Here is a 27223-nt window from a genome sequence, read left to right on the forward strand (position 1 = left end):
ACTGATGATGAAGATTTCAAGAATGGTTTTTAAGAGGAGCCCAAACTATTTTAGGTTATATGGTCTCTGACATATCCATCTGTGGCTTAGGGGCTTTTTTTTATTTTCTTGTTTGAAGAGCCACCATATTTTACTGCTGAGCCTGAGGGTCGGATTTCAGCTGAAGTAGAAGAAACTGTGGACATCGGATGTCAAGCCATGGGTGAGTGCAGAGTGGCTGCTGGACAAGGAGCCGTGAGTGGGAGGAAGGGAAACAACCTTTTTCCATAGCAGAATTGCCATCGTTCTAGGGAGACATTGAGTGTGATGGCGAACAGCAGACTTCAGAGAGTAGATTGGTCTTGGGGCAGTGACTGTGGGTAAGGCATTTGACTTTGCCAAGCTTTTGCTTCCTCCCCTGCAAAACAGAGATGATACTATTTACCCAGCAGAGCAAAAAGGAAGCCCCCATCTACCCCAGACAGAGAGGGGACTCCATCATATCCTGTGGACTCCCCTTCAAAGGCCCTGCCTCCACAAGAGTGCAACCCCCTGAGATTCGGGGCAGAAAATTCTTTCTCATCCATGGGGTGACTGGGACTGGTGACCAAATCCACTCTAGAAAGGGAGATGGGTGTACATGTATTTGTAGTAGATACATGAGGTACAAGGCAATTTTGTTCCATTGATAAATTGCACAGTGGTGAAGCCAGAGCTTGGAGTGCGTCCATCACTGGAGTGATGTCCCTTGTACCCGTTAAGTAATTTCTCATCGCCCACCCCACACCCTTTTGAGTCCCCATTGTCTCCTTCCACACTTTGCATCCATGTGCACATGTGACTTAGCACCCACTTATTAGTGAGAACAGGCAGTCTTTGTCTTTCTGTGTCTGAGTTCTCTAACATAACTCAATGGCCTTTGGTTCCATCCAGGTTGCTGCAAAAGACACCCTTTTATTCTTTTTTGTGGCCGAATAGTATTTGAATAGGAAATGTTACTTTTTTTTTTTTTGGCCTTTTCAGCTCTGGGTCCACTTTTCCTTTGCTGTTCAGGTCATCCCAGCCCTCATTACCATGCCTCAATTACAAGCTGCCCACTGTCACCATCTCATGTCAAGCAGCACAGGTGATTACACAAAACCTTCTAGCAGAGACAGGCTTGTCAAGGCAGTTTCGTTAACAAAATCTGTGTTTGTATTCTGGCAACTATCAGGAAATGAAAAGGATCTTTTCTCTTTTGTTTGTACCCATCCGTCCTAAGGATAGTATTTTCTCCTACTCCCTGAGAGCTCAGAAGGTAAGAATGACTACCAGTTTTGTAAATCTTCAAAACAGCTCCTGAGAGAGATGATTATCTCACTGTACCACAGGAAAACCAAGCCCTAGAAAGCATAGTTAAGTACTGTGCACAAGGCACTGGGCCACGCGCTGAAATGGGATCCTTCTCTGGTGAAGTCATTGCCCAGTGTGTGGACTGTGGGGGTTGCTCATTAAATGCTGGGTACATAACTTACCTAGGGCCACATGGTAATGGAGGCAGGACCCAAACACAAATCTGTCAGCCACCAAAGCAGCCACCTGGCTCTTGCCAGAACACTAGCTTCCCCCTGGACCTGAAGCCCTGGACTTAGAACAAATGCCATTTGTCCATACCTGCAACTGTGTGGATGCCATTTCTTATTCCTGAAAATGGTGTGTCACCCTTCCAGTGCTGTGTCACCCTTCCAGTGCAGCAGCGTGTCACCCTTCCAGTCCTGGTGGTAGAGGGAAAGATCAGCCTCTGCCCAGAGACCCCCTCCCGACCCGCTGTGCTTTGTTACCACTGCTCCTGGCCCAGAACTTGGTTCAGTAGGAGTTCTGGTCCTCGGCTCCTGACCAGCTCACAGCGGCTGCTGTCCACGGCTCTGTTCTGTTTCTGTTCTTCTGTGTTCCAGCTCTACTGATTCAGCATAGGGGAGGGGGGGAAAGTGTGAGAGAAGAGTAAGACGAATTTTACGTGGAATTATCTTTCTTACGGTGGTTGCATTGTTCTTTCTTGTGTAGGTGCCAGCTTCTTAAGGCCAACAACTCTGTGAATGTGAAGCTATAAAATATTTAGAGAGCTTATATTTCAGAAATAAGAGTATACAATACTGCGGGGGATAAGATTTCTGTTATGACATTAAATTGCCCCAAAATAGAAATACTCCCAGTTCCCTATGTACTAACAATTATTTTTCAACAAATGACAATCTTAAACTCCCTTTGACAAGAGAAAGCTCCTTTTTTTTTTTTTTTTTTTTTTTTTTGCGTGACTTCTGCAGGGTAAACTGCTTGTTAAGTGTGGACTTACAAATATAGAGAGAACAGATCTTCCAACATTGCACTGCCGTTGTATAATTTACTGCTTTCTTTTCATTTTGACAGTGAAACTATAGCAGCATGCGAAGTGGTTATTCCTTAGGAAAGTGACATCATGTAACTGCTATTATGAGATATTACATGAATTGGTTATGCTTTTACCTTGAAATGGATTTTTTAAGATTTCCTGACTTAATGAAAAGTGACAGGAAAAATAATTAAGGCAAAGAAGAGAATCTGAGAAGACATTATCTTGAGATATTCCATGGCATTAACTTTATTTATTAAAGTTGACATCTCACACCTACCCACACGCCATCTTAAATCAAGGGGTTTTGGTGTGCTTTGCACTGAAGCATGTCAAGATATGTTTTTTATTTAAATCCACTTTCTATTTAGGGAAACTGAGGTACGGAACCATCTGAGATCTAGAGCTAAGTCTAGATATGCCTCATGGAGTGAGGCAGCTTTTCCTGTATCCACGATGGAATACCTCTTGTGCCTCCTCGACCCTTAACAAGGTTACTTAACCTAATAAATTGCTCCTCTGAGACAGTAGAACTCCATGAAGGCCCATGGTATCCAACCCTTTGATAGGGGGTGTTTAAAAGATGGCACTCATTTTCATTGTTAGCTGTTGGGATGGATAGTGATACTGCCATTGAGTACTCACCAGGTGCCGGGCATGAGTTTTATAAATACATATGTAAATGTACACACATGCACATATATGCACCAACTCACACAGACACACATAGAAACACATGTACACATATATATGCAGGTGCTCATATACATAGATGTACACACACATATACACACACGCACATGTATACACATAAACACATGCACATATATGCACACATGCACACATATGCACACATGTAAACGTGCACATGCACATATATACACATGCACACATGTGTGCACACACACGCACATACATGTACACACACACGCACAGACACACAAACACATCCAATCTTCAACGATTATCATTCACTTACCTGCATGTGAGGAAACAGACAAAGAAAGGGACAGGTAATGTATTCTGCCCAAGGTGACACTGTCCACGAGGCACAGACCTGGGATGTGGCCTGTGTCCTGTCCTCTGCCCTATGACCCTGTGCCCAATCCCTCCCTCAGTGGCTGAGTAGGGCATTGCAGAGCAGAGAGGGCTTCATCTCCATCTGAACCTTAAGGTCAGTCTCAGCTGGAATCTCCTTCTTTCCAAACGAGCACAAGCCTGTGTGGGTTCTGAGCGGAGCCTGGAAGGCACCGCAGCCAGGGTGGCCGGAGTCCGTGCCAACTGTTCCTCTCAATGCCCCTCTGTGTCGATTGCTTCATCTACAACGAGAAAAATAGCTCCTTACAGGGTGGTTGAAAGCACAAATAGACAAGAAAATGCCTATTAAAATATTGCCATTCTAGCCTTTGAAACAGATATGCCTCAGTTCTCACGTCAGGAATTATTTTTAAAATCCTATTTATTCCCATTCCTACGCAGGGGTCCCCCTTCCCACCCTCCAGTGGTACAAGGATGCCATCTCCATCAGCAGGCTCCAGAATCCTCGATACAAAGTGCTCGCCAGCGGAGGCCTGCACATCCAGAAGCTGAGTCCAGAGGACTCCGGAATCTTCCAGTGCTTAGCCAGCAATGAAGGAGGGGAGATCCAGACCCACACCTACCTGGATGTAACCAGTGAGTACACCCGGGCCCGCAGCTACCTGACCTGGACTTATCCAGTGAGTACACCCAAGGCCCATGGCTACCCGGATGTAACCAGTGAGTACACCCACGCTCACAGCTACCTGACCTGGACATATCCAGTGAGTACACTCAGCCCCATGGCTACCCAGATGTAACCAGTGGGTACACCCATGCCCACAGCCACTTGGATGTATCCAGTGGGTACGCCCAGGCCCATGGCTACCCAGGTGTAACCAGTGGGTACACCCAGGCCCATGGCTACCCGGATGTAACCAGTGGGTACGCCGAGGCCCACAGCCACCTGGAGGTATCCAGTAGGTACACCCAGGCCCACGGCTACCTGGATGTAACCAGTGGGTACACCCAGGCCCACAGCCACCTGGATGTATCCAGTGAGTACACCTGTCAACAAAGCCAGACCTGCTGGACTGGGCCTTCAAGGTAGAACTTCCCAAACTTTGCCCCGTATAATACACACAGAAAATGGTAGTATCTGTTCAGCCCCCTGAGGTAAACAGAAAGGGTGATGTGGCCAGTAGTGGCCAGACTAGGAGAGCCAGCTCTGAAGCACACCTGAAGCCTTTGTGGGTCCTGTGGGGAAACTTCTGAGGCCCACGAGCAGCACAGACGCCTGTCACTCCCCGGCCCTAGTGCCCTCCTCTTCTCAGGGCAGCCTTGCCTCTTCCCGCACTAAGCCCTCCTCTCTCTTGAGGAGAAGTAGAAAAAACTCCCTTATTTTCTGGGCAGAATTGGAAAGACTATTGAGTGAATAGCTCACTCCTAATCTTTTTCTTTTGATCTTTTTTTTTCTATTTTTTACATTCATTCTCTATTTTACTTTTATTGAACAATTGTAGTTCTTCGTGAGTTTCTTTTATTATCCCATTAACAGAAATACCTTGGCTCTCTGTCTTTGAAAAATAAACTCAAGGTAGAGGTTTTCATTGTTTCTGTGGGTTTTCTTTTTAATCTCCCATGGTTGTATGATACTGTTCTTCTAAAATGAAGTAGAATCTAGTGATTATGGAATTATACCTTTCATGTTTGCCCTTTTGGGAGCAAAATTCTGATATCCTTAGGGGTGAGAGCTGTTGGAGAGAGCAAATCAGTGTCACTGTGTGCACAGCCGAGGGGCTCTTCCCACCCACAGCCTGCAAAGAGACTGACAAGGTGTGTAGCAAGCTGTACATGTGTTTTGGTGAACTAGGGGTCCCTTCCTTGAATCTTGCCCTTGGGTCAAATTTGTCTTTCATTTTGGAGCTTGGGAAACCAATATTGCTTCAAGCAGTAGAAATAATATTGAATGCTCAAGTCAGAAGATGAGTCTTGATCGATTAGAATTATTTGAAGCCTATCTTGCAATCATGAGCCGGGACATTCTGGAGCAGGGATCAACAAGCTTTTTCTGCGAAGGGCCTAATGGTAGATATTTTTGGCTTTGAAGGATGTGGCCTACTCAGCATTGCTGTAGTAACCTAAAAGCAGCCACAATTCTCAGCACATGCGAGTTGCTGTGTTCCAATAAAACTTTATTTACAAACACAGGGTACAGGCTGAATTTGGCCCCCAGGTTGTAGTTTGCCAATCTCCATTCCAGTGAAGAGACTTAGGAATGAGAATAAAGGAGAACTCAGAGAACATCTCTGGGTTTCTCTCAGCCTCAGTTTTCTCGTCCATTAAAATGGAGCTAACCTAGCCCAGATTATAGGATTCTCATGAGGGTCAGATTGGAAATGTAACTGAAAGTGCCGCCTGAACTATTACTATGGCAGTCAGTGAGTGAACAAACAAATCAATGATTGTGATCATGTTATCTGCTTTGTAGGAAGAGGTTTTTTGCAAAATGAGTTTTTTAATTAAAATACCCTTAATGAAAGGAAAATGTGCTTTAAAAAATCGATATTGATTTGCTCATTTAGCAAGCGGCTGTTGAGCATCTGTGTCGGGCACTCTGGATGAGGCTTTGGAGACACGGCTGTGAGGAACACAGGCAAGATTCCTGTGCTTCCAGGACGGAGGGTCTGCAGGGAGGAGAAAGGCAGTGAAGGATGAGATGACTCCAGCCAGCCAGGGGTGCTGTAGAAAAGAGGAGCAGGTGCGGTGGCATAGTGAGCCGGGGGCCTTCCCCCGACAGTGTGGCTGGGGGGGCTTCTCTAGGAGAGATTTAGAAGGAGCAGGAGTGTGAACTCTTGGGGATATGTGCGTTGCATGGGCTGGAGGGGACAGCAGGTGCCTTGGAGGAACAAGCTCGGCATGTGTGCACGTGAAGGGAGGTGGATAGGATGGGGCTCAGTGACAAGCAGGGTGGCCATGATGGGCTGGAGGGTGGAGGGATTGGCAGTGGCAGAGGCCAAGAACAGGAGGAGCCTCCGGAGCTGCGAGCAAGCAGAGAAGGGACATTAAGGCCTTTGTAGCTTTCAAAGGGCAGCTCAAGGCTGACTGCCTCAGGGACGCTGACACAGGCACAGAAGTGTTGAGACCTGTTAGGGGGCCCTGCAGCATCTGGCAAGACCCTGGACTCAGGTGGTTGCATGTGAGGTGGAGAGACAGGGTCAGCTTCAGGAAGGGCCCTAGCAGTGAAGTTTCTGTGACTTGCCGTGGTCCTTGGGATTCTCAACAGGTGCAAGAAGAGACGGCGGCTGTGCCCTGGGTTCCGTGAGGTCTACTCACTTCTTTCCTTGAGGGGTGTCAGCCCAGGGACCCTCACAGAAGACTTGAGAGACACAGATCACTGTCGTACGGGGGGTTCCGGGTTATCGTTATTGGGTAGCACAGAGTCAGGCGAGCCCTCGCTGAAGCCATCAGGAACTCCTCCTGTCTTTCCTCGGTCTGACTCAGGGCTGCTGGGGGCCCTGACCATCCCCCAAGAACAAGAAGAAACCCAGCACTTGGGGCTCATGACACCTCCCAGAAATGTATCTTTATGGAGGTCTTCGAAACCTGGTTATTTTAACTCTCAGAACAGATCCTAGAAAGGATCCTAGAAAGTGTCATCTTGTGGATGACATTTTATATTCAATAATTAGCTTTTTTATGTTTTTGTTTTTGAGATAAGGTCTCACTCTGTCACCCAGGCTGTAGTACAGTGGCATGATCATAGCTCACTGCAGCCTCGGCCTCCTGGGCTCAAGCGATCCTCCTACCTCCACCTCCCAAGTACGTGGGACTATAGGCATGCACCACCATGCCTGGCTAATTTTTCATTTTTGGTAGAGACAGGGATCTCACTGTGTTGCCCAGGTTGGTCTCAAACTCCTGACCTCAAGCAATCCTCTTGCCTCAGCCTCCTGAAGTGCTGGGAATATAGGCATGGGCTACCTTTCATTTAAAGAACAAAAGCAATCTTTTGGCTGATCTAAATAAATGCCTCTCCTCTCTTTAACGTTCATCTAAAACTGTTCTTCCTGGGCCCCTGCACGTTCCCACTTGTGTATCTATTACATCATGAAGCTGTATTTTCTCTCCAGGTTGTAAACAAAGATAGGTAACTCCTGGGAGAGGAACAGGGGAGGGCTGCCATCCCTCCTGAACAGTGTTCCTTTTGTATTGCTACAGTTACCTCTGTGATTGGCTCTCTAAAGCCCGTGCAGGATACTCTGCCAGGCTGGTGTGAGCCTCTCAGGGGAACGAGGCCCTGATCATTTCATTAACTCCTCTTCTCAGATATCGCTCCAGTGTTCACCCAGCGGCCAGTGGACACCACAGTTACTGACGGGATGACAGCCATTCTAAGGTGTGAGGTGTCTGGGGCTCCCAAACCCGCCATCACCTGGAAAAGAGGTGGGTAGCCCACAACAGCATGGCCCATGTAGAACATAACCTATTGGGCCAGTGCTTGCTTCTTATTCACTCTCTTGTTTATTCACTTATGCATTCACTCAGTGAAGATTAAATAACTCTTATGGTAGCAGTCCCCAACCTTTTTGGCACCAGGGACCTGTTTCTTGGAAGAGAATTTCTCCATGGTCTCCAGTGGGGGCTGATGGTCTCAGGATGAAACTGTTCCATCTCAGATCATTAGATTCTTCTAGGGAGTGTGCAGCCTAGATCCTTGGCATGCATAGTTCACTGGAGGGTGTGCGTTCCTATGAGAATCTAATGCCGCTGCCGAGCTGACAGGAGGGGGAGCTCAGGCAGTCATGCTCTGTAGCCACCGTTCACTTCCTGCTGTGCAGCCCAGATCCAAACAGGTCTATGGCCTGGACTTGGGGACCCCTGATTTACAGAATGCCTACGAGGTGCAAGATACCATGGGCACAAGGATAAGTAGGACAGGCAAGATCCCTGCCTTCTAGAAAGGGAAACACACATTAGAAAAAGAGAAGGATTGTGCAAATGTCACTCTTCTCTACCCACACCCTTCAGAGAGTGCCTCAGGCCTCCTCGGGCCTTACCATGTCAAGCATTGGATGTGAAGTCACTCTGCTAGCACTCATTTTTCCCACTGTTAAGCGGAGCTCTTCCTTATAACATTCAGAATTAAGGATCACAGCCTTTGTTTTGTTGAAGAAAGATGCTTCCAGGGCCACATCGTTCCATGCCTTCCCCAGTCAACCTGGGACGCTTCAGCCCACTGTGGGTTCAGTTCCTGGGAAGGCTGCCTTTGCAGTTCCCATAGCCCCTTCCATGAGGGCCACTGAAGGAACAGCACACAGAGTCCATCCTGAACAAGTCTGTGCTGAGCCTTGTTGATTCACACGGATGAGCTCCTCATACTTGCTGGGCTGTATCGGGCTGACATGCCAAAAGCCTTATCTTTCTCTTCCTGCTGGAAAACCGCCTGGCAGCTTCTCGAGTCTCAGAGGTACAATCCCTGCACTCAGACATGGCTCCTAAAGATCTGGGACACCACAGATCAATAACAGGGCTGGGCTCTTACTTTCTCTTATTTTCCTGCCTAATTTTGGACATGATAGCTTTATATAAAAATGTTTCAAATACATGCAGATGTAAAGAAAACTAAAAACCGATCACCCAAAAATAGCAATCACGTTCATGGATCATAATTTGTTTAACCAAATCTCTCAATATTGAGCAAGTAGGATGTTCTGATTTTTGTTATTCTAAACAGTGCTAGCAGATACTGCTTCAGTTATTCTTTGCATACAATTTTCACTTTATTCTGATTATTTCCTTAAGTTATTTCTTTGTTGTATTAGTCCACTCTCACACTGATAGAAACACATACCTGAGACTGGGCAATTTACAAAGAAAAGAGGTTGAATTGATTCATAGTTCTGCATAGCTGGAGAGGCCTCAGGAAATCATGGTGGAAGGTAAAGAGGAAGCAGGCGCATCTCATGTGGCTGCAGGAGAGAGAAGGAGCAAAGGGGGAAGTGCCAAACACTTTTAAGCCATCAGATCTCGTGAGAACTCCCTCGCTATCAGGAGAACATCATGGGGGAACCACCAACAGGATCCAGTCACCTCGTACCAGATTCCTCCCCCGACATGTGGGGATTGCAGTTCAAGACGAGACTTGGGTGGGGACACAGAGCCAAACCATATTACTTGCTTATGGCTCTAACCACTATCTTCATTTCCTTCAAGTGGTACAACTGTAACATGCCCCTTTTCTCCACTGTTCTTTAGAAAACCACATTCTGGCCAGTGGTTCTGTCCGGATTCCTAGGTTCATGCTTCTTGAATCGGGGGGTCTACAGATCGCGCCCGTCTTCATCCAGGATGCTGGCAACTACACCTGCTATGCAGCCAACACAGAAGGCTCCCTGAATGCATCGGCCACGCTCACCGTGTGGAGTAAGGAGCAGCCCTCACACGTCAGCTTTATATTAGCCACGGTTTAATCATCATGTCATCATGTGCTTTGGGGATGTCAACATGCCCTTGGGCTTGCTAATTCAATCAAAAGAGAATGATTATTTTTGCAACTAATTTATAGAAATCTGTTGAGAAATTAAATTTTCAGTGTCTAAAAGAATAACTAGAAAATGTATTCAGAGATTCAATGGGGGCATTGCAGGAGAGATAAAAGATTGACTTCGTAAAGTCAGTGGAGATATTACACAAAACTAGCTCAAATCACAAAATTGATATGTTGGTTAATTTTATAAGCATTTTATAAGAAAATTAAGAATTAAAATCCTAAAGAAGAAATATTTTGCTATACAATTATTAGGAACAACCAAAACACTTCTAATATATTAACTATCAATGTTTCTTGTATATTAGGAGTGAGCTGAAAGAAAATCTTCAGCTTTTGCACTTTCTTTAATCAACAAGAAACGTTTTGGAAATGCAGAGTAGTTTTCTGGAGCTAAGGATTGGACCAAATGGCCCCCCATTGCCACTTTTTAGCTTCAATTGCCAACATACTTTCTCCTGTCTGTCTCATCTCAATCTGTACTACTAAAAACTCATTATTCATAAAGCAAAAGAATGCTCACTCACAGATTTTTACAAAGCTATCTACATGAGGAGAGAACGTTTTAACTTGCTTGAGGGAGTAATTTGTTGAAACGCTATTCTTCCAGAAAAAGTAAATCATTGTGCTTTATTTCATATTTGTCTAGCATTTTCTATCATATAGTTGGCATCCACTTTGATAAACGATTGCTTCTAATTTGTAAAATGATCATGAGTTTAAAGGAAATTAATCCAAGTTCCCACTATACTGTCAAGTACTAAAAAGGAGCTTTTGTTCCATTTGGTGGATGACTGTGTCAACCACTTCATTCATTAGATATCCCTAAATAGTAACCATACATTTAACCCATTTATGCCTGAGGTTGCAGTTTTTTGAACTTTTGCAATCAGAACTTGGCGATGACCTTGAGCAGTAGGATGTTAAAAAGGTTATGAAAAAGTGGTATCTGAATCTCTGTAGATCATTCACCAGAAAATGCTGTGGATCTGCTGAGATTCAACATTATAACAACACCAGCCTGACAGGGATAACACTTTGGTGGCTTTACAGAACATTTTCACACACTCTGCCCACTTTAATCTGTACAACTGTTAGTGATGTTAGCATTCCCTTCCATAGCCAGGAAAACTAAGACGCAGAGATGTTTTTCTGGACTCACCATTAGCAGAGGTCAGTCTTGGCCTCGAACTTAGTCTTGTGACTCCCAAGTTCTGGGCTCTGTTCCTGGAAGCACAGCAGGTCCCCTTTAGAGGTATGGGTGCTACAGTGACCCATCACACAGGCAAGCTGCAGGTCCCCACCCTGTACTGGCTTGGGGGAGGTGGGCAAGTCACTGCATCTCTGAGCATCCATCTTCCTTCCTGAAAACTGAGAATAGTAATATTCAACCCTCACAAGAGTGTCTTGAGGAATAAATACAACAACTTAAACAAAAGCGCTTGGCAGACTCACAAAGTGCCATGCAGACACTAGAAATCACTAGAATGATGGTCATCTAGGGAGAGAATCTAGGTTTTATTTTAGAGCCTGGAACCTCATTCACACCTGCATGGGGTGGTCCGCGTTCAATTACTTCCGTGGTGTTTGAGGTTAAAGGTGATTTAGGAGGGGTGGGTGGGTTGACAGACTTTGCTGCAATGGTTGACTTATTTGCTTGTTTTTAACTCCCCTAGCATTTCCGAGAGCGATCCATTTACACTCATTCTGCCAAGATGAGAGAAAACTCAGAGGTTGTGATGTCAGATGACCAGGGCATTATCCCCCTGAGGGCAGAAACTCTCAAACTTGTCATTTCGTCTGACTTGTGACTTGTGTTTTTTCAGATCGGACGTCCATCGTCCACCCTCCTGAGGACCACGTGGTGATTAAGGGGACCACAGCCACGCTGCACTGTGGAGCCACACATGACCCCCGGGTTTCACTCCGGTCAGCACAATCAGTTACAATGCTTTGGGGCTTGTTGATATTCTGTGAGTTTCTGAAGTGAAGTTGAGACGAGGAGGAAGAATTGGGGGAACTCTGATTTCAGCAGCAGGTCCCTGATTACGGCATCTTCTGGTTGTGGGCGCTGTCATTAATCACGCAAATCCCATTTTCCACTCCAGCCTTATGTATTATTTACAGTGAGCTATGTTCCACTTCATGACTTTAATGCTGCTTTTCATGATTTTTCCTGCCAAGATTAATATACTATCTGTAAAACGTACTTCTCAGAGGCTGATACTCAATGAGAGAAAAATCCGGGGGGATCGACTAGGATTCAGCAGTATTTACATGGGGGCTGTGCCTCTCCTGGGAGAGTTCTTTACTCTCGGGATAGTTTCGTCATGAAATGGAGGGGGAGGAAGGCCTGTGCATGGGACAACATCAGCCACAGCCCCCAGTGCACTCACGGGAAGGTGCATGCCAAGAGGGAGGCCAGACGTGAGGGTTCTCTTTTTTTTTTTTTTGAGACAGAGCCTTGCCCTGTCACCCGAGCTGGAGTACAGTGGCGTTATCTCGGCTCACTGCAAGCTCCACCTCCCGGGTTCAAGCCATTCTCCTGCCTCAGCCTCCCCAGTAGCTGGGACTACAGGCGCCCGCCACCACGCCTGTCTAATTTTTTGTATTTTTAGTAGAGACGGGGTTTCACCATGTTAGCCCAGATGGTCTCAATCTCCTGACCTCATGATCTACCCATCTCGGCCTCCCAAAGTGCTGGGATTACAGGCGTGAACCACTGCGCCTGGCTGAGGGTTCTCTAAAGGAATGCCAACATCCCATCTTTGTTTAAATTCAGGCCAGGAACGTAACTGTGCAAAATATGAGACTCTAGATGAAGTTGTGGTGGCAGACAGGTGGGCGTCAACGGGGAGCTGTTCCCTGAAGAGCAGCCACCTTCAGGATAGTTTTAAATTTTTGGAATCAGCCTTGAAAATAAAAAAAGAAATATCCAATCATCAGAGTATTTCCACTCTGGCCCTAGCCCAGAAGGGGCACAGTGTGTGAGTCAAATGGGCAGACTACTCAAGATGCCTTCCTGCTTTCTGGGGCCTCTCACCCGGAGCAGAGGGGATGGCTGTGGGTGCACAGTCAGCAGTGGGATGCGGAGACTTGGCTGTTCTCTAGCGCTTCTTGAGCAGGTGTTTGGCCAATTGTAAATTTCCATGTCTCCACCCGACTCCCTGGGGTTTCCCAGGGCTCAGAATCCAAATTTGGTTTAGGTACGAGGGTGCCGAATGCAAAACAAAACAAACAAACAAAAACTAGCAAGTGAAAGACACCTAGAACCCCCCTGGTGGCCATCCTGGAGACGGTCGTCAGGCCTGGAAAGAGCCCCTTCCTAAATGATTTGGAGTATGACTTCAAGGAAGTCTGCTTTTCTGCTACTCTGACAGCTCAAAAAGAACCCCCTCGGATCTCTGTGGTTTCCTGGTAGCTTGTTATATGTGATTAAATTGGAGGCCCCTTCCTGAGACGGAACTGAGTTACTTGCTCTCGGGGTGCCCCTCGTCCCAGGGTTGCTCTTCCCTGAGGAGCACCAGGCTGTAAGTGACCAGCCAGCCGGATGCGATGCCCCGGTGTGAGCAGTCTGTCCATCTCCCTCTTGTGGAATCAGCCCTGTTCTATCTCAGGGTAATTGCTGATAAGGGTAGTTTGTAAATGTCTGTGCTTATGAATATGAAGGCTTTAAAGAACTGGGCACATTTTGAAAATCCGATCAAATTATTGTGGAAAAGAAAAACAGCACTTTCATTCCATATAGCAATGAGTGCTGCCCCTGCCCGTGGTCATCTAAAGACTGGGCAGACTCTCAATTGATTCTGTATTTGAGAAGAAAAATGTGCTCAAATTGCTACAGATAGATTAAATGAGAAAGAAATGCAATTTTAAGGACCATCTGCCAGAATGGTCAAATTTTAAGAAAGTATGTTTTTGAAGGGTGATTTTTTTTTTTTTCCCATGAGTTGGGCAATTCCACTCTGCAGGTTTTTTTAAACAGTCGTTGCCTCCTGTCCAGACAATACTCTTGTCCTCCAGGAGCATTCACCGGGGCAGGAATGTTGGGTGCAGTTTTCATAGGTGACAGGTATGCCCATGGTTCTACAGACTTCTCATCTCCAAAACACAAGGTCAGACAGGCAGGGCCAGTCATTTTCATTGCCCTGTTTTTAATGTCAGCATCTGTTTTTGTGGTATGACCAAGATATCTGGTTGCTTTTCTTTTTTTATTATTTTTTGGTTTAATTCACATGCCATAGAATTCACTCTTTTAGGCCAAGTGCGGTGACTCAGGCCTGTAATCCCAGCAGTTTGGGAGGCCGAGGCTGGCAGATCACTTGAGGCCAGGAGTTCGAGACTAGCCTGGGCCATGTGGCAAAACCTCATCTCCTTTAAAAGTACAAAAAAATTAGCCAAGCGTGGTGGCATACATCTGTGGTCCCAGCTACTCAGGAGGCTGAGGCACAAGAATTGCTTGAACCCAGGAGGTGGAGGCTGCAGTGAGCCAAGATCGTGCCACTGCATTCCAGCCTGGGCCACACAGCAAGACTCTGTCTCAAAAAAAAAAAAAACAAAAAGAAAGAAAAAGAAAAGAAAAATAACTCTTTTAAAGAGCACAATTCAGTGGTTTTTAAAGTCCGTTCACAACATTGTTAGTTGCTTGCTTTTTAAGAGACAGGGAAGGACCAGTGATTCTGTCCCTGTGCGGTTTGTAACTCAACACCCTTTGCTTGGCCCACAGCTACGTTTGGAAGAAGGACAACGTGGCCCTGACTCCATCGAGCACGTCTAGGATCGTAGTGGAGAAGGATGGGTCCCTTCTCATCAGCCAGACATGGTCGGGCGACATCGGTGACTACACCTGCGAGATTGTTTCCAAAGGAGGGAACGATTCCAGGATGGCCCGGCTGGAAGTGATGTGAGTACTGAGATGTTTAGTATTAGCCAGTCCCCAGTTATCTCCGTTACTGTGTCCCTGTTAGTGACTGCCACTTCACACATGTCACGGCCGTCTTGTGTCCCAAGTCAGCGGTCAGAGGCCAGCGCATCATGCTACATAGCTACATATATGGACAAGGTTTTTTTGTGGTTTCTTTAAACTTCGGAATTGAAAAGTTTTGTTTTTGGTGTAGATGGTGTGATCATTGGTTTTTATTCCCGTTGATCCTTTTTGTCATATTTTTCCCGTGGACACCTTATCCTGATAGGCCCTGTTTACTACTCTGCACTTAAGTAGCAAGTTCATTTTTCCACATAATACCCTTAAGAGCCTCCAGTCCGTGAGAGATGCTGGGCTGGGACCGCTGAGGCGAGGTCATTCCCATGAAAGCCACCTAGACTTGGGGTTTCAGTGAGTCCCAGCTGCCTCTCTGTGGGTAAATAGAGACTTTCCGTTAAGTCTTTTGAAATCCTGAAAACAGAAAGCAACTGCCCGTTACTTCCAATCTGGACTTTCCTGGGGGGTCCAAAGAACCCAGGTGGGAAATCGTCAATCTCTTCCATCTCTGCTCTCTCTCTCCCTCCACTCCCCTCTCTATTCATGGAGCAGGAAACCGAAATACCTGCTGACACATTTTATTTTTCTGACATATATTTATTTGCTTTTTAAAAGTTATGCTCTCTCAATATTCCCGAGTGCATGAGTACAAAAATAAAACCTGAAAATAAAGAATCCCAACCGAGCACTCATCAGGGCAGTGGCCAGCTCTGGGGACACACCCAGCCCATCCGTCCCTGGCCACCGTTTGACGTGCTGGGCCGTTCGACAAAGGCAGTTTTGAGAGATTTTTCCTCATTGGACCCTGCCCCTTTGATCCAGGAAAGATTCTTATACAAAATCATTCCCCAGAAATAGAATTTGAACACTCTGAGTGTAGGAGCCATGTCTCATTGATCCCTGAATCCCAAGACTCCGGCTGAGGGGATTAAAGATGAAAAGAATGCTTGCTAAGTGCCAAGCATGTGGCTTCTGTGTCTGCCACATGCATGTGGAAATGAGTGAACTCACAAACAGCTTTCCTCTAGCCCCTATTTGTGGATGTAAAAGGTTCACGATGTATAGCAGCCAGTCCGGAAGGCCCTGTGGTGTCATCAGTACCTGAAAAAAATCCCATCCCAACTCCTGTCTCCTTCCAGGATGACCCCTTGTTCTCTTTAGACAGCAGAGGTCATTCTGGTTCGTTAGGAAGCGGCAGGAGTCCCCATGGCTCTACAGAATCAGCTGGCGGCAGCACGGTGGGGGTCCTGGTGCTGCAGCTGCGAGGCTACCAAGCAGAGGGTCCTCCAGAGAATCACTGAGGGTCCCGGGGCTGCACCTGCGAGGCTGCCAAACAGAGGGTCCTCCAGAGAATCACTGAGGGTCCCGGGGCTGAGGCTGCGAGGCTGCCACACAGAGGGTCTTCCAGAGAATCACTGAGGGTCCCGGTGCTGCGGCTGCGAGGCTGCCACACAGAGGGTCCTCCAGAGAATCACTGAGGGCCCTGGTGCTGCAGCTGTGAGGCTGCCACACAGAGGGTCCTCCAGAGAATCATTGGGGGTCCCGGGGCTGAGGCTGCAAGGCTGCCACACAGAGGGTCCTCCAGCTTTTGTGTACGCATGGGGCAGCCAGGTCTCCCCCAGCCCCTGCCTTCAGGCATTGGAGCCTACAACCCTGGGCTCTTTCTGCCCTTCATGAGCCCCAGCCATCCACTGCCTCTGCGGCTGGGTGCCCATCATCCATGGGCTTCCCCAGAGGTCTCCTGATCATGCACCCCTTAGCATTCAATGACAGTAGCACTTCCTGCCATTCAGTTACCAGGATGCTTGCTGCCTGCAATTCTTCCCTGCGCACAGCTGATCCTCCTGGTAGCACTGATCATGCTGCAGAGGACGAGCGTATCTTCATGGCTCCCTCTCCTCCTGGAACAGAAGCACCTTGGTGGCACTGTTTTGAATTTTGAGTGCCTGATGTAGTGTTTGGTATATAACAAGTGTTCAATAAATATATGTTGATTGGTTGTTGCCTGCATGCATGCATGAAGGAATGAACGAATGTGTGTATGCCTCGGCGGCCCATTGGCGAGCCTCCTTCTGTTCCACACTCGTACCTTGATGCTCACATGCCCTGGTTTCCCCACCATGGGTAAACAAGTAAGCTCAGGTCGTTCTACCAAGACCCAGACAGTGAGTACCCAAAGCCCCCGTCCAGCCCTGCTCCTGCCTCTTGCCTCCTTCCTTTCGGGTCTCAGACTGAGGATTTTTTTTTTTTCATTTTGATAATATAGGAGGATATGGCCAGTGAGTTCCTAGGAGCTATTGTACTATGCACATTTTTAAAGCTACCTTTGAGAACCTTAGATCATCCATCATTGGTATCAAATAAATAAGCATTAGCAGTTCATAAAGACTGTCAGCGGAAGCCAAATTGCATACTTCCAATATAGCCCATTCTTTTTTTCTGCACAATTTTATGTTCTACTGATTTACATATCTTCCCTACTATTTGCTTATTTGATTTCCTCTAAGTAAAATACATTTTTCAGCAAATGTTGCTGTATGTATAAAATAATAGGCTTTCTGTAGTGGTAAAACATCTCATCTCTAAATATAGAAATCTCTGCAAGTTTGTGATTCAAACTAATTTAAGTACAAACTGGTTACAGAACTGATTTGGAAGACAGTTGTTCCTTGTGAATTGTTAGTGTCATGAAGGCTCCTCTATCCCAAACCTGGATGGATTGGGAAAGGTGTTCCTTCATGGGGTGTCTTTAAATCCGACAGGGCTTGACTCTACAATAATAATGGCAATAGAATGATAATAATAATAACCGGTGATTGCAGGGCATTCTGTCCTTCTCGGGTAACTTTCAAACTGAGCTCTGTAATGTTTCCATCGTTTACTCAGATAACCAAAAAAAAAAAAAAAAAAAAAGAAAAAATCTCATATTGCCGAAGGGAAGGGAGTAAGAGGTACTTATGACTAAACAATGTCCTTCAGAGGAGCCTGAAAGCCTGTTTTCTCCTTGCCTCTCCACTTCAGTTAAAAGCTACTTTGTTAAATATAGAAATTAGGAGCATTAGAAGTGAGCTTTTCAAAAATAGACCAGCCGTTGGCCTCTTCTCACATCTCTTTGCCCCATGTTTTACACTTAGCACTAAGCTTTGCCTCATTAAGGCCGAGTGGAGGGGCGGCCCCCGCACCCACGTCACACCCACAGCAGTCCTGATGGGGCTGCTGGCCAGCAGTGGGGACAACAGGAGCAAGGGGCTGCACAGGAGGCCTCGCCTGCCTTTCACTACTTGTGTGACTTTGGACAAATCACCTCTCTTCTCAGCTTCTGCCTCTCACCTTGTAGACTGGGCATGGTATCATTCATCTCAAAGGATGGCTGTGAGGGCAGCACCCCCCCGGGTTTGTAAGATCCCAGCTGGGGAGGGATGCTCAAAAAGTCCTAGCTCTTCATGCTTTCTTGCCATCTTATACTAGAAGGCTGTTCCCCACTTTCCTAACAGCACCCTGCCTCCTGGGGCTGGGAACTTTCTAGCCCTTTACCCTGCATTATTCTGACCACATTCTATGACCTTCTGACACTAGACTCGAGATGTGTCTGTTTGCTGTTGAGCCCTCAATGCCTGGACCAGTGCCAGGTATACAGTAGGAACCTAATAAATGTCTGGGTAAGCCTCACTCCACCTACTGAGCTGAAATGAGACGGTGTCTTTTGCCCTACTGAGGAGGACCAATTTAGGAGGGCTCTGCCTTCATCCTCCTGCTGAGAGAAGAGGCTTCTAAACTCCAGATGGTTCCATGAGGCAGCCTGTAAATTAACAACACAAGTCATCATTAAATGCTGGTTACCCCTTGTTTTAGTAGCATCTTTCCTCTAGTTATCTAGTGCCATGGGGACAGGAGCCAGTTTCCGGCATGACTTCATATTCCCCAAAGCATCTTCCTGTATTGAGCACACCAGAGGGACCAGGCTCCTAAGGCCTTATGGACTGATTAATTGTTAAATCATTTAAAGACCCAATTAGCATTTCATCTCTCCTCCTGAAATCAGAGACTAATTCTCATGAGGCTGGAGTACAGAGAAAACCCAATTTACGGAGCTGACTTGGAGCCCCTGAGGCATTGGGAGAGATTTCTTTCTATAAAACCACTTCTGACCGAGCCCTCATAAGGAGTGAAGAATTTAATACTGTTTCCCCCAGAGTTATCAAGCCCCGTCATCTTCATCCTCAGAGTGAAGTCAAAGAAGATGGATTTGACCAAGTCATCATTTGTGCATTAAAGGGCCAATGCTTTTTATGTAGAAAAAAAGTACTTATCTGATCCTCTTCTGCCAGAGCAATTCCCCCCTACAGCCACAATTTCACCAATTGCTTTCTTTAGAGTCTTTTTCAAAACTGTTTTTCTCACACACACCTTGCTTCATCTCTCTCCTGTACAGTTGGGTTTCCGTTACTGTTGTTGTTAATTTCTGATATTCCTGAGGTGTCCTGTGCCTGATGGTGGTTTTCCCCCTATTCTCTTTAAATTACAAAGTGACTCAGCACTGGGCTTTGCTTCCATTGTTCTCTGAGACCTCTTCCATTTATCAGCCTGTGTGCTTATCACTGTCTGTGAGTCACTCTACTGATCATTTATCTCCTTTCAAAGTTGGCAGAGTAATGCTTCAACACAGTCTATCCCCATTAGATAAGATTTTCTGAAATGGATTCAGAATATATTAAAGCCTCATTTATCTGTTATTGATGGGTTAGTCAAGGATCTCACAAAGCTTCATTTTCTAAATAACCAAAACTTATTATTTAAAGAAATAGTGGCCAGCCGCAGAGGCTCACATCTGTAATCGCAGCACTTTGGGAGGCCGAGGCGGGTGGATCACGAGGTCAGGATTTCAAGATCGGCCTGGCCAAGATGGTGAAACCCCATCTCTACTAAAAATACAAAAATTAGCTGGATGTGGTGATGGGCGCCTGTAATCCCAGCTATTCAGGAAGCTGAGACAGAGAATTGCTTGAACTCGGGAGGCGGAGGTTGCAGTGAGCCAAAATTGTGCCGCTGCACTCCAGCCTGGGCTACAGAGCGAGACTCCATCTCAAAAAAAGAAAAAAAAAAAATAGTTTATATTTCCAGAATAAGGCATGCCGTCTCTTATTGCATGTCTCAGGTATTGCACGTTTGTTTTTGTTGTTTACAAACTGGAGGTTTGCAGCAACCCTGTGTTAAGTAAGTCTATTGATGCAATTTTTCCAATGGCACGTGCTCACTTAGTGTCTCTGGTCACATTTTGGGAATTCTCACAATGTTTCAAACTTTGTCACTATGATTGTATCTGTGATGGCGCTCCCTGATCAGTGATCTTGAATGTTACTATTGTAATTGTTTTGGGGCACCATGAACCACGCCCATGTTAAGATGGCAAACTTAAGCTATAAATGCCTTGTATGTTCTGACTGCTCCACCAACTGGCCATTCCCTGTCTCTCTCCCTTTCCTTGGGCCCCTGTACTCCTTGAGACCCACAGCGTGAAATTTGGCCGGTTAATAACCCTGCAAAGGCCTCTGAGTGTCCACATGAAAGAGAAGGTTGTACATCTCTCCCTAGAAAGCAGACTGGAAATGAAGCTTAGTAAGGAAGGCATATCGAAAGCCAAGACAAGACAAAAGCTAGGCCTCTTGCCCCAGTTAGCCAAGCTGTGAATGCAAAGAGAAAGTTATTGAAGGACGTTTAAAGTGCTCCAGTGAACACACAAATGATAAGAAAGTAAAACAGTCTTATTGCTGATGTGGAGAAAGTTTGAGTGGTCTGGAGAGAAAAATCAAACCAGCCTCAACATTCCCTTAGGCCAAAGCATAACCCAGAACAAGGCCATAGCTCTCTTCAGTTTTGTGAAGACCGAGAGAGGTGAGGAAGCTGCAGAAGAAAAATTGGAAGCTAGCAGGGGTTGGTCCGTGAGATTTAAGGAAAGATGCCGTCCCCATAACATAAAAGTACAAGATAAAGCAGCAGGTGCTAATGGAGAAACTCGGTAAATTATTCAGAAGACCTGGCTAGGAACAGTGATAAGAGTGGCTACACTAACAAGAAATTTTCAGTGTAGACGAAACAGCCTTTTATGGGAAGAAGATACCATCTAGGACCTTCCTAGCTACAGAGGAGAAGTCAATGTCTGGTTTCAAAGCTTCAAAGGGCAGGCTGACTCTCTTGTTAGGGGCTAATGTTGCTGGTGACTTTAAGTTGAAGCCAACACTCATTTACCATGCCGAAAATATTAGGGCTCTTAAGAATGATGCTAAATCTACTTTGCTTGTGCTCTGTAACTGGAACAGCAAAGCCTGGATGACAGCTCATCTGTTTACAGCATGTTTTACTGAATATTTCAAGCCTACTTTTGAGACCTGCAGCACAGAAAAGAAAAATTCCTTTCAAAATATTACTGCTTATGGACAATGCACCTTGTCATGCTAGAGCTTTGATGGGAATGTACAAGGAGATGAATGTTGGTTTCATGCCTGCTAGCACAACATGCGTTCTATGGCCCATGGATCAAGGTGGAATTTTGACCATCAAGTCTCATTATTTAAGGAATATATTCAATAAGACTGTAGTTGCCATGGATGATAATTCCTCTGATGGATCTGGGCAAAGTAAATGGAAAACCTTCTGGAAAGGATTCACCATTCTAGATGCCATTAAGAATGTTTGTGGGCTGGGGGCAGTGGCTCATGCCTGTAATCCCAGCACTTTGGGAGGCTGAGGCGGGCGGATCAAAAGGTCAGGAGATCGAGACCATCCTGGCTAACATGGTAAAACCCTGCCTCCACTAAAAATACAAAAAATTAGCCAGGCGTGGTGGCGGGTGCTTGTAGTCCCAGCTACTCGGGAGGCTGAGGCAGGAGAATGGCGTGAACCCAGGAGGCGGAGCTTGCAGTGAACTGAGATCGTGCCACTGCACTCCAGCCTGGGTGACAGAGCAAGACTCCATCTCAAAAAAAAAAAAAAAAAAAGAATGTTTGTGATTCATGGGAGGAGATCAGAATATCAGTATTAATAGGAGTTGGGAAGAAGTTGATTCCAACCCTCGTGGATGAGGCTGGAGGGGTTCAAGGCGTCCACAGAGGAAGTTGCTGCAGATGTGGTGGAAACAGCAAGAGAACTAGAATTAGAAGTGGATCCTGAAGATGTAGCTGAATTGCTGCAATCTCATGATCAAACTTGTCCAGATGAGGATTTGCTTCTTACAGATGAGCAAAGCAAGTGGTGTGGGACGGCATCTACTTTTGGCAAAGATACCGTGAACATTGTTGAAATGCCAACAAGGACTTAGAATATTGCATGAACTTAGCTGATAAAGCTGTGGCAGGGTTTGAGAGGATTGACTCCAATTTTGAAAGAAGTTCTACTGTGGGTAAAATGTTATCAAACAGCATCGCATGCCACAGAGAAGTCTTTCATGAGAGGAAGAGTCCATTGATGCAGTAGGCTTCACTGCTGTCTCATTTGAAGAAATTTGCCACGGTACCCCCAGCCTTTGGCACTCACCACTCCCCACCACTCCGATCAGTCTGCAGCCATCAGCATCCAAGCAGGACCCTCCACCAGCAAAAAGATTGTGACTCACTGAAGGCTCAGATGATTGTTCACATTTTTTAGCGTAAAGTATTTTTAAATTAAGGTATGTACATGTTTTTTAGACATAATGCTATTGCACACTTAATAGACTTGCAGTAGAGTATAAACAGAACTTTTATATACACTGGGAAACCAAAACATGTGTGTGACTTTCAAATTGCAATATTCACTTCATTGTGGTGGTCGTGAACTGAACGTGCAGTATCTCTGAGACATGTCTCTCTATCACAAGGCCCTTCACATTATGAAACAGGTGATATTGAACACAAGAGATATTATTGAGGAGATTTTCATAGAGGGGAGAGACTGAAACTGGGAAAAATCGATATTTCCTTCCAATGCTTGAGTCCTGTGATTTACGGAAAAATCACACTTTGCACTGGGCCATCACACCGAGTGTGACTTTGAGCCAATGGAGTGACTTCAGGGGACAGTCGCAGAGAAGGATGTGTGCGTCTCTGCACATCATGGGCACTCAGGTCCTTGGGCACTGCCAGGCGGGTAGCTCTTGCCGCCTACACTAAACACCTCAAGACTAGTTTGCTTTCTGAGTTTTTAAGTATTTGTTTTTAATCTTTAAAAAAATCTTTTTACATCCCTAAATCTCAGGCTCCTGCGAACACTTTTGCTGTTGAGTGTGCCTGTTTCTGGTAGATCCTTCTCATCTGTTGCTTGTGGTCTGCTGGCAGGAAGGAAATCAGAAACCACTCCGACTAGAATCACATCCTAGCTGAGAGGGGACAGAAGGATAGAGAGACATGTGTGAGCATATTCCAGGGACTGTGGGAGCTGACCCCTAGAGGACAGAAGCAGCCCAGTGAGTAGCCTCCATCTAAGTGAGTGTCTGCAAAGCACTGCAGCCTCAAGAGAAACCTACCTGGAAGATGGGTCGTTTCTGTGTGCACTCTCACCTCGGGCTAAGAGAAGCATGATTTGAAATCAAGTGCAAGAGGCCATGTTTTCAGCTCTGTGGGAAAGACAGACTTTTAGAATTTAGAATTCGATCAAACATAACCCCCTCGAGGTCATCAGAGAAAGTGTGCAGAGACACGGCAGTTTGTCAGGGGCCACAGGTCACCCATTCCTATTGTCTCCCAGGAGCCTGTCCACATCTTATAGGATATGGTCACCTGGCCCGAGAATGTCTGTTTTGCAAGTTTTGTCCTGAGCTGGCTGTACACCCTCTCCTGCCCCGGCTTCTCTCCGACTCCTACTGTGTGTGTCTGCAAAGCTGCCTGGCTCCTCGAGCCTCTAACCTACCTTTAGTTTCACGGCCTGTCTCCCATCCTGACTGTTACAGATGATCATCTGACATTGTGTCCAGTCTGTGAGAACGGCTTCCAGTGAGCTGCCCTTGGGGTCCCAGAGCCAATGTCAAAAAGACATCCCAGAAATTGTGAACATAAGCTCATTCTTGGTCTCTCTGTGCAGGCCAGTGCATTTTCCCTTGACCCTGTCTGGCCTCTCTGCCACCCAGGGCAAATCCTGCATTCCTACCACCCTCACTGACCCCAAGCCTTCCAGAGTTGAATCATTGGCCACATGGTTGAACCCAGTCTCCAGCCCCCTCCACTTCCCAGAGGTCAGAAGGCTGAGCCGTCACCCCTGGCTCAAAGCCCCAACCCTCTAATCTCCATGGTTGGCCTTCCTGGCATGGCCAGACCCATCCTGGAAGGATCTCAGGGCCCCCCATGAGTCCCCCCAAGAAGCATAAGCTCAGCTGTGGTCTGAGAGGCACACCATCGTGGCAAAAACTGTCCCAGTCACTCAGGAAGCTTCAACGGTCTAGAAGTTCCATCTCACATCAGATACATTCTTTATGATAAACTATCTTACTTGGCTATGTCTGTCAGATTTATTCATATTTTCTTTTTCAGGTGGGACTCTTTCAACAACTTTGGTTTGGTTTCAGACCAAACCGATTCAGATTGCAGCAGGGGGAATAGGAAATGGGACTTGGGAGAAGTAGAATTGATATTTCTATCCTGGCGTTTCCACCTCTAATGGAGATTCAGTTATTGGAGAACTCAAATAGAAATGACAGCTCTGCCCAGGTGCAGTCGCTCATGCTTATAATCCCAGCACTTCGAGAGGCTGAGGTGGGGGAGGATTGCCCGAGGCCAGGAGTTTGAGACCAGTCTGGACAACATAGTGAGGCCCTGTCTATACAAAAAATAAATAAAAGAAACTAACAATTCCTTTTCTGATTCAAAACTTAATTCACAATTAAAGAGAAAACAAGACAACATCCTGGGCTCACATTTATTCTTTATCGCACTAATGTACAATGTAGTTGCAGTCTACATTAGAAATATTAGTATGCTTATAAATGGTGTGCATGGATTAGAGCTGTGTTTCTTAGGGAGCTGAAAGCACAAAACAGCTTAATAAATTTCAAAATGTAATGAGTACATTTTTAAAATTAAAAATATCAAGTATAATTTTGGCTTTGTGTTCTGACCTGTATGGGTCAGCAGTACCTGATGTCTAAGAGACCAAAAGCTGGTTAGCGGTGAGCCGGGTCACACTCAGCATCCCCTCTCCCTGGCACTGCGTGGCATCGTTTATGGAGGGGCACCCATCCAGAACAGCCCCGGAACGGGGTCCTGCCCCAGATTCAGGAGACGTGAAGGTTCAGTATGGGGCCTGGGCAGCTCATGATTTTAAGGTTATAGACTCAGCCTTGGTAGAAACCACGTAGTAGCGTTTTGCAGCTTTGTCACTGGTAAATCCCAGTAAAAACTTTTTTTTTTTTTTACTAGTAACTTATTTAAAGAATTTATTCGCTTTAATTGCATTTCCATTTCATAGCCTTGCTGATGTGTTCTTTACCATTTCCATGGGATTTTAGTGAGTGTTTTCACCACACTTCCTTTTAAGTGCTTCCTCCAAATCCCCGTAACTCCAGCAGAAGACATAATGACAATGTAACCTCATGCTGTCAATAAATGCGGCAACTGTGTGGTCTAAGAATACATGCAGGCATTTTCGCTCATAACTCCAAATGGCTAGTGTTGGAAACGTTCCCGTTAAATGTATCGGGCCTTTTCCTGTGTATGTGGCATTTCCATGACCAGCTTCTAGTTGTAAAAACAAATTGTTGACCACGTTTCTCAATTAAATTAATGTACGTTTAAGCCGGGCACGGTGGCTTACGCCTGTAATCGCAGCACTTTGGGAGGCCAAGGCAGGTGAATCATGAGGTCAGGAGTTCAAGACCAACCTGGCCAAGATGGTGTGAAACCCCGTCTCTACTAAAAATACAAAAATTAGCCAGACGTGGTGGCGAGCGTCTGTAATCCCACCTACTAGGGAGACTGAGGCAGAGAATTGCTTGAACCCGGGAGGCGGAGGTTGCAGTGAGCCGAGATTGCATCACAGCACTCCAGGCTGGGCGACAGAGCGAGATTTGGTCTCATAAAAAATAAAAAATAATAATGTATTTGTAAACATCTGCGTCCCCTCCCCCTATTTATGTGACAGCGTCAGTACTTGTTTTGGTAGCAAGCATAAGAGTTCAATGAAATTATGACCAGAAAACAAAGTAACAACTGTGAATAATGAAGCTGGGTTTTGTTTGTCCTTTTTGGGGGGGAAGAGAGTTCATATTTGGGATTGGGGCATATTTTATGTTCTTCATTTCCCAAACGTGACACAGCAGGGCAGTCTGCTGTAAGAGCTCAGGCTCACCATGGATTCTGATGTGTGTTTTCTTCTTTCTCCTTTTCATCCCATTCAATTCAAGTGAACTGCCTCATTCACCTCAGAACCTCCTGGCCAGCCCTAATTCTTCCCACAGCCACGCCGTGGTGCTCTCTTGGGTCCGGCCCTTTGACGGAAACAGCCCTATTCTCTATTACGTCGTGGAGCTGTCTGAAAACAGTAAGTAGCAAAATGAAACTGTCACCATGGATGATAATCAGATTTTTGTGTGTGCTCTTAATGTCCTTAACCTTTACTTCTGGGTCAGACCCAAACAACTAGTAAAATACTGTAATGCTTTACAGGGTTTCAAACACAGCCTGCCCTTTAGGAAAGAGAAAAAACCATGTAGGACCTGAGAGAGGGAAGGGAAGAAGTCTTTAGTTAGAGGGGCTCTTGGGGGAGAGTGGATTTGGGGCCCCATGGGAGGGCCATGCACACAGGACTGCCCCGAGCAAAGCCCTGCACAGTGTCACTCCCAGGGCGAGCTGGAAATGGGTTAACAATGCCTGCCACCTGGGTGACTTGAGAGTTCACTGCCACCGCCACTGCTCACGTCTGTGGAAGGTTTTCTCTGGTGTAGATGTGGCGCCAAGTGTTCAACACCCTCTTCCTGACTCACCTTCCAGGACCTCTCTGCCCCTTTACCGCTGTCCTTGGAACTCTTCTGCATGAAACATGCTCCTTCCATGGGCCACTCACAGCCTTGGCTCTCCTCCAGCCGCCAAGCCCTCCTTCCCTTCTCTTCCCAGCTGGCTGGGTGACGTGTCCCCCGCCATGTGCACCCACTCAACGTCTCTCCGCTCTCCCTGGAATCTCTTCCTGGGAAATCGCATGCATTCTTGTGATTTTAAGTGGCATATTTTCCTTGATGACTCAAACACTTATATCCTTCACCCAGGCTTCCAGGATCACTTATGGGGCCCAGCAACTTGACATCTGTATCGGGTTGTCTCATGGCCTCTCCAACTTAACTTCTTCCCACTGCATCTTTTTAATGTTTTGT

General features: G+C 46.2%; 1 protein-coding gene across 4 annotated transcripts in view; it reads left to right on the top strand.

The window, feature by feature from the left end:
• Nucleotides 1-27223, top strand: part of SDK1 (sidekick cell adhesion molecule 1) — a 973914-nt gene that overhangs the window by 676114 nt on the left and 270577 nt on the right. For all 4 annotated transcript variants that reach the window (XR_010122494.1, XR_010122492.1, XR_010122493.1 and 1 more), the window contains exons 8-14: nucleotides 119-202; nucleotides 3827-4021; nucleotides 7694-7810; nucleotides 9623-9790; nucleotides 11741-11843; nucleotides 14641-14817; nucleotides 26261-26397. Coding sequence is in view for 1 of the 4 variants with exons in the window: in XM_063646050.1 (XP_063502120.1) it covers nucleotides 119-202; nucleotides 3827-4021; nucleotides 7694-7810; nucleotides 9623-9790; nucleotides 11741-11843; nucleotides 14641-14817; nucleotides 26261-26397 (981 nt within the window). In the remaining 3 variants the exon portion in view is untranslated. The remainder of the gene's footprint in view (nucleotides 1-118; nucleotides 203-3826; nucleotides 4022-7693; nucleotides 7811-9622; nucleotides 9791-11740; nucleotides 11844-14640; nucleotides 14818-26260; nucleotides 26398-27223) is intronic.

The sequence above is a fragment of the Symphalangus syndactylus genome, chromosome 9, assembly GCF_028878055.3.
Source record: "Symphalangus syndactylus isolate Jambi chromosome 9, NHGRI_mSymSyn1-v2.1_pri, whole genome shotgun sequence".
In the NCBI taxonomy this organism is placed as follows: Eukaryota; Metazoa; Chordata; class Mammalia; order Primates; family Hylobatidae; genus Symphalangus; species Symphalangus syndactylus.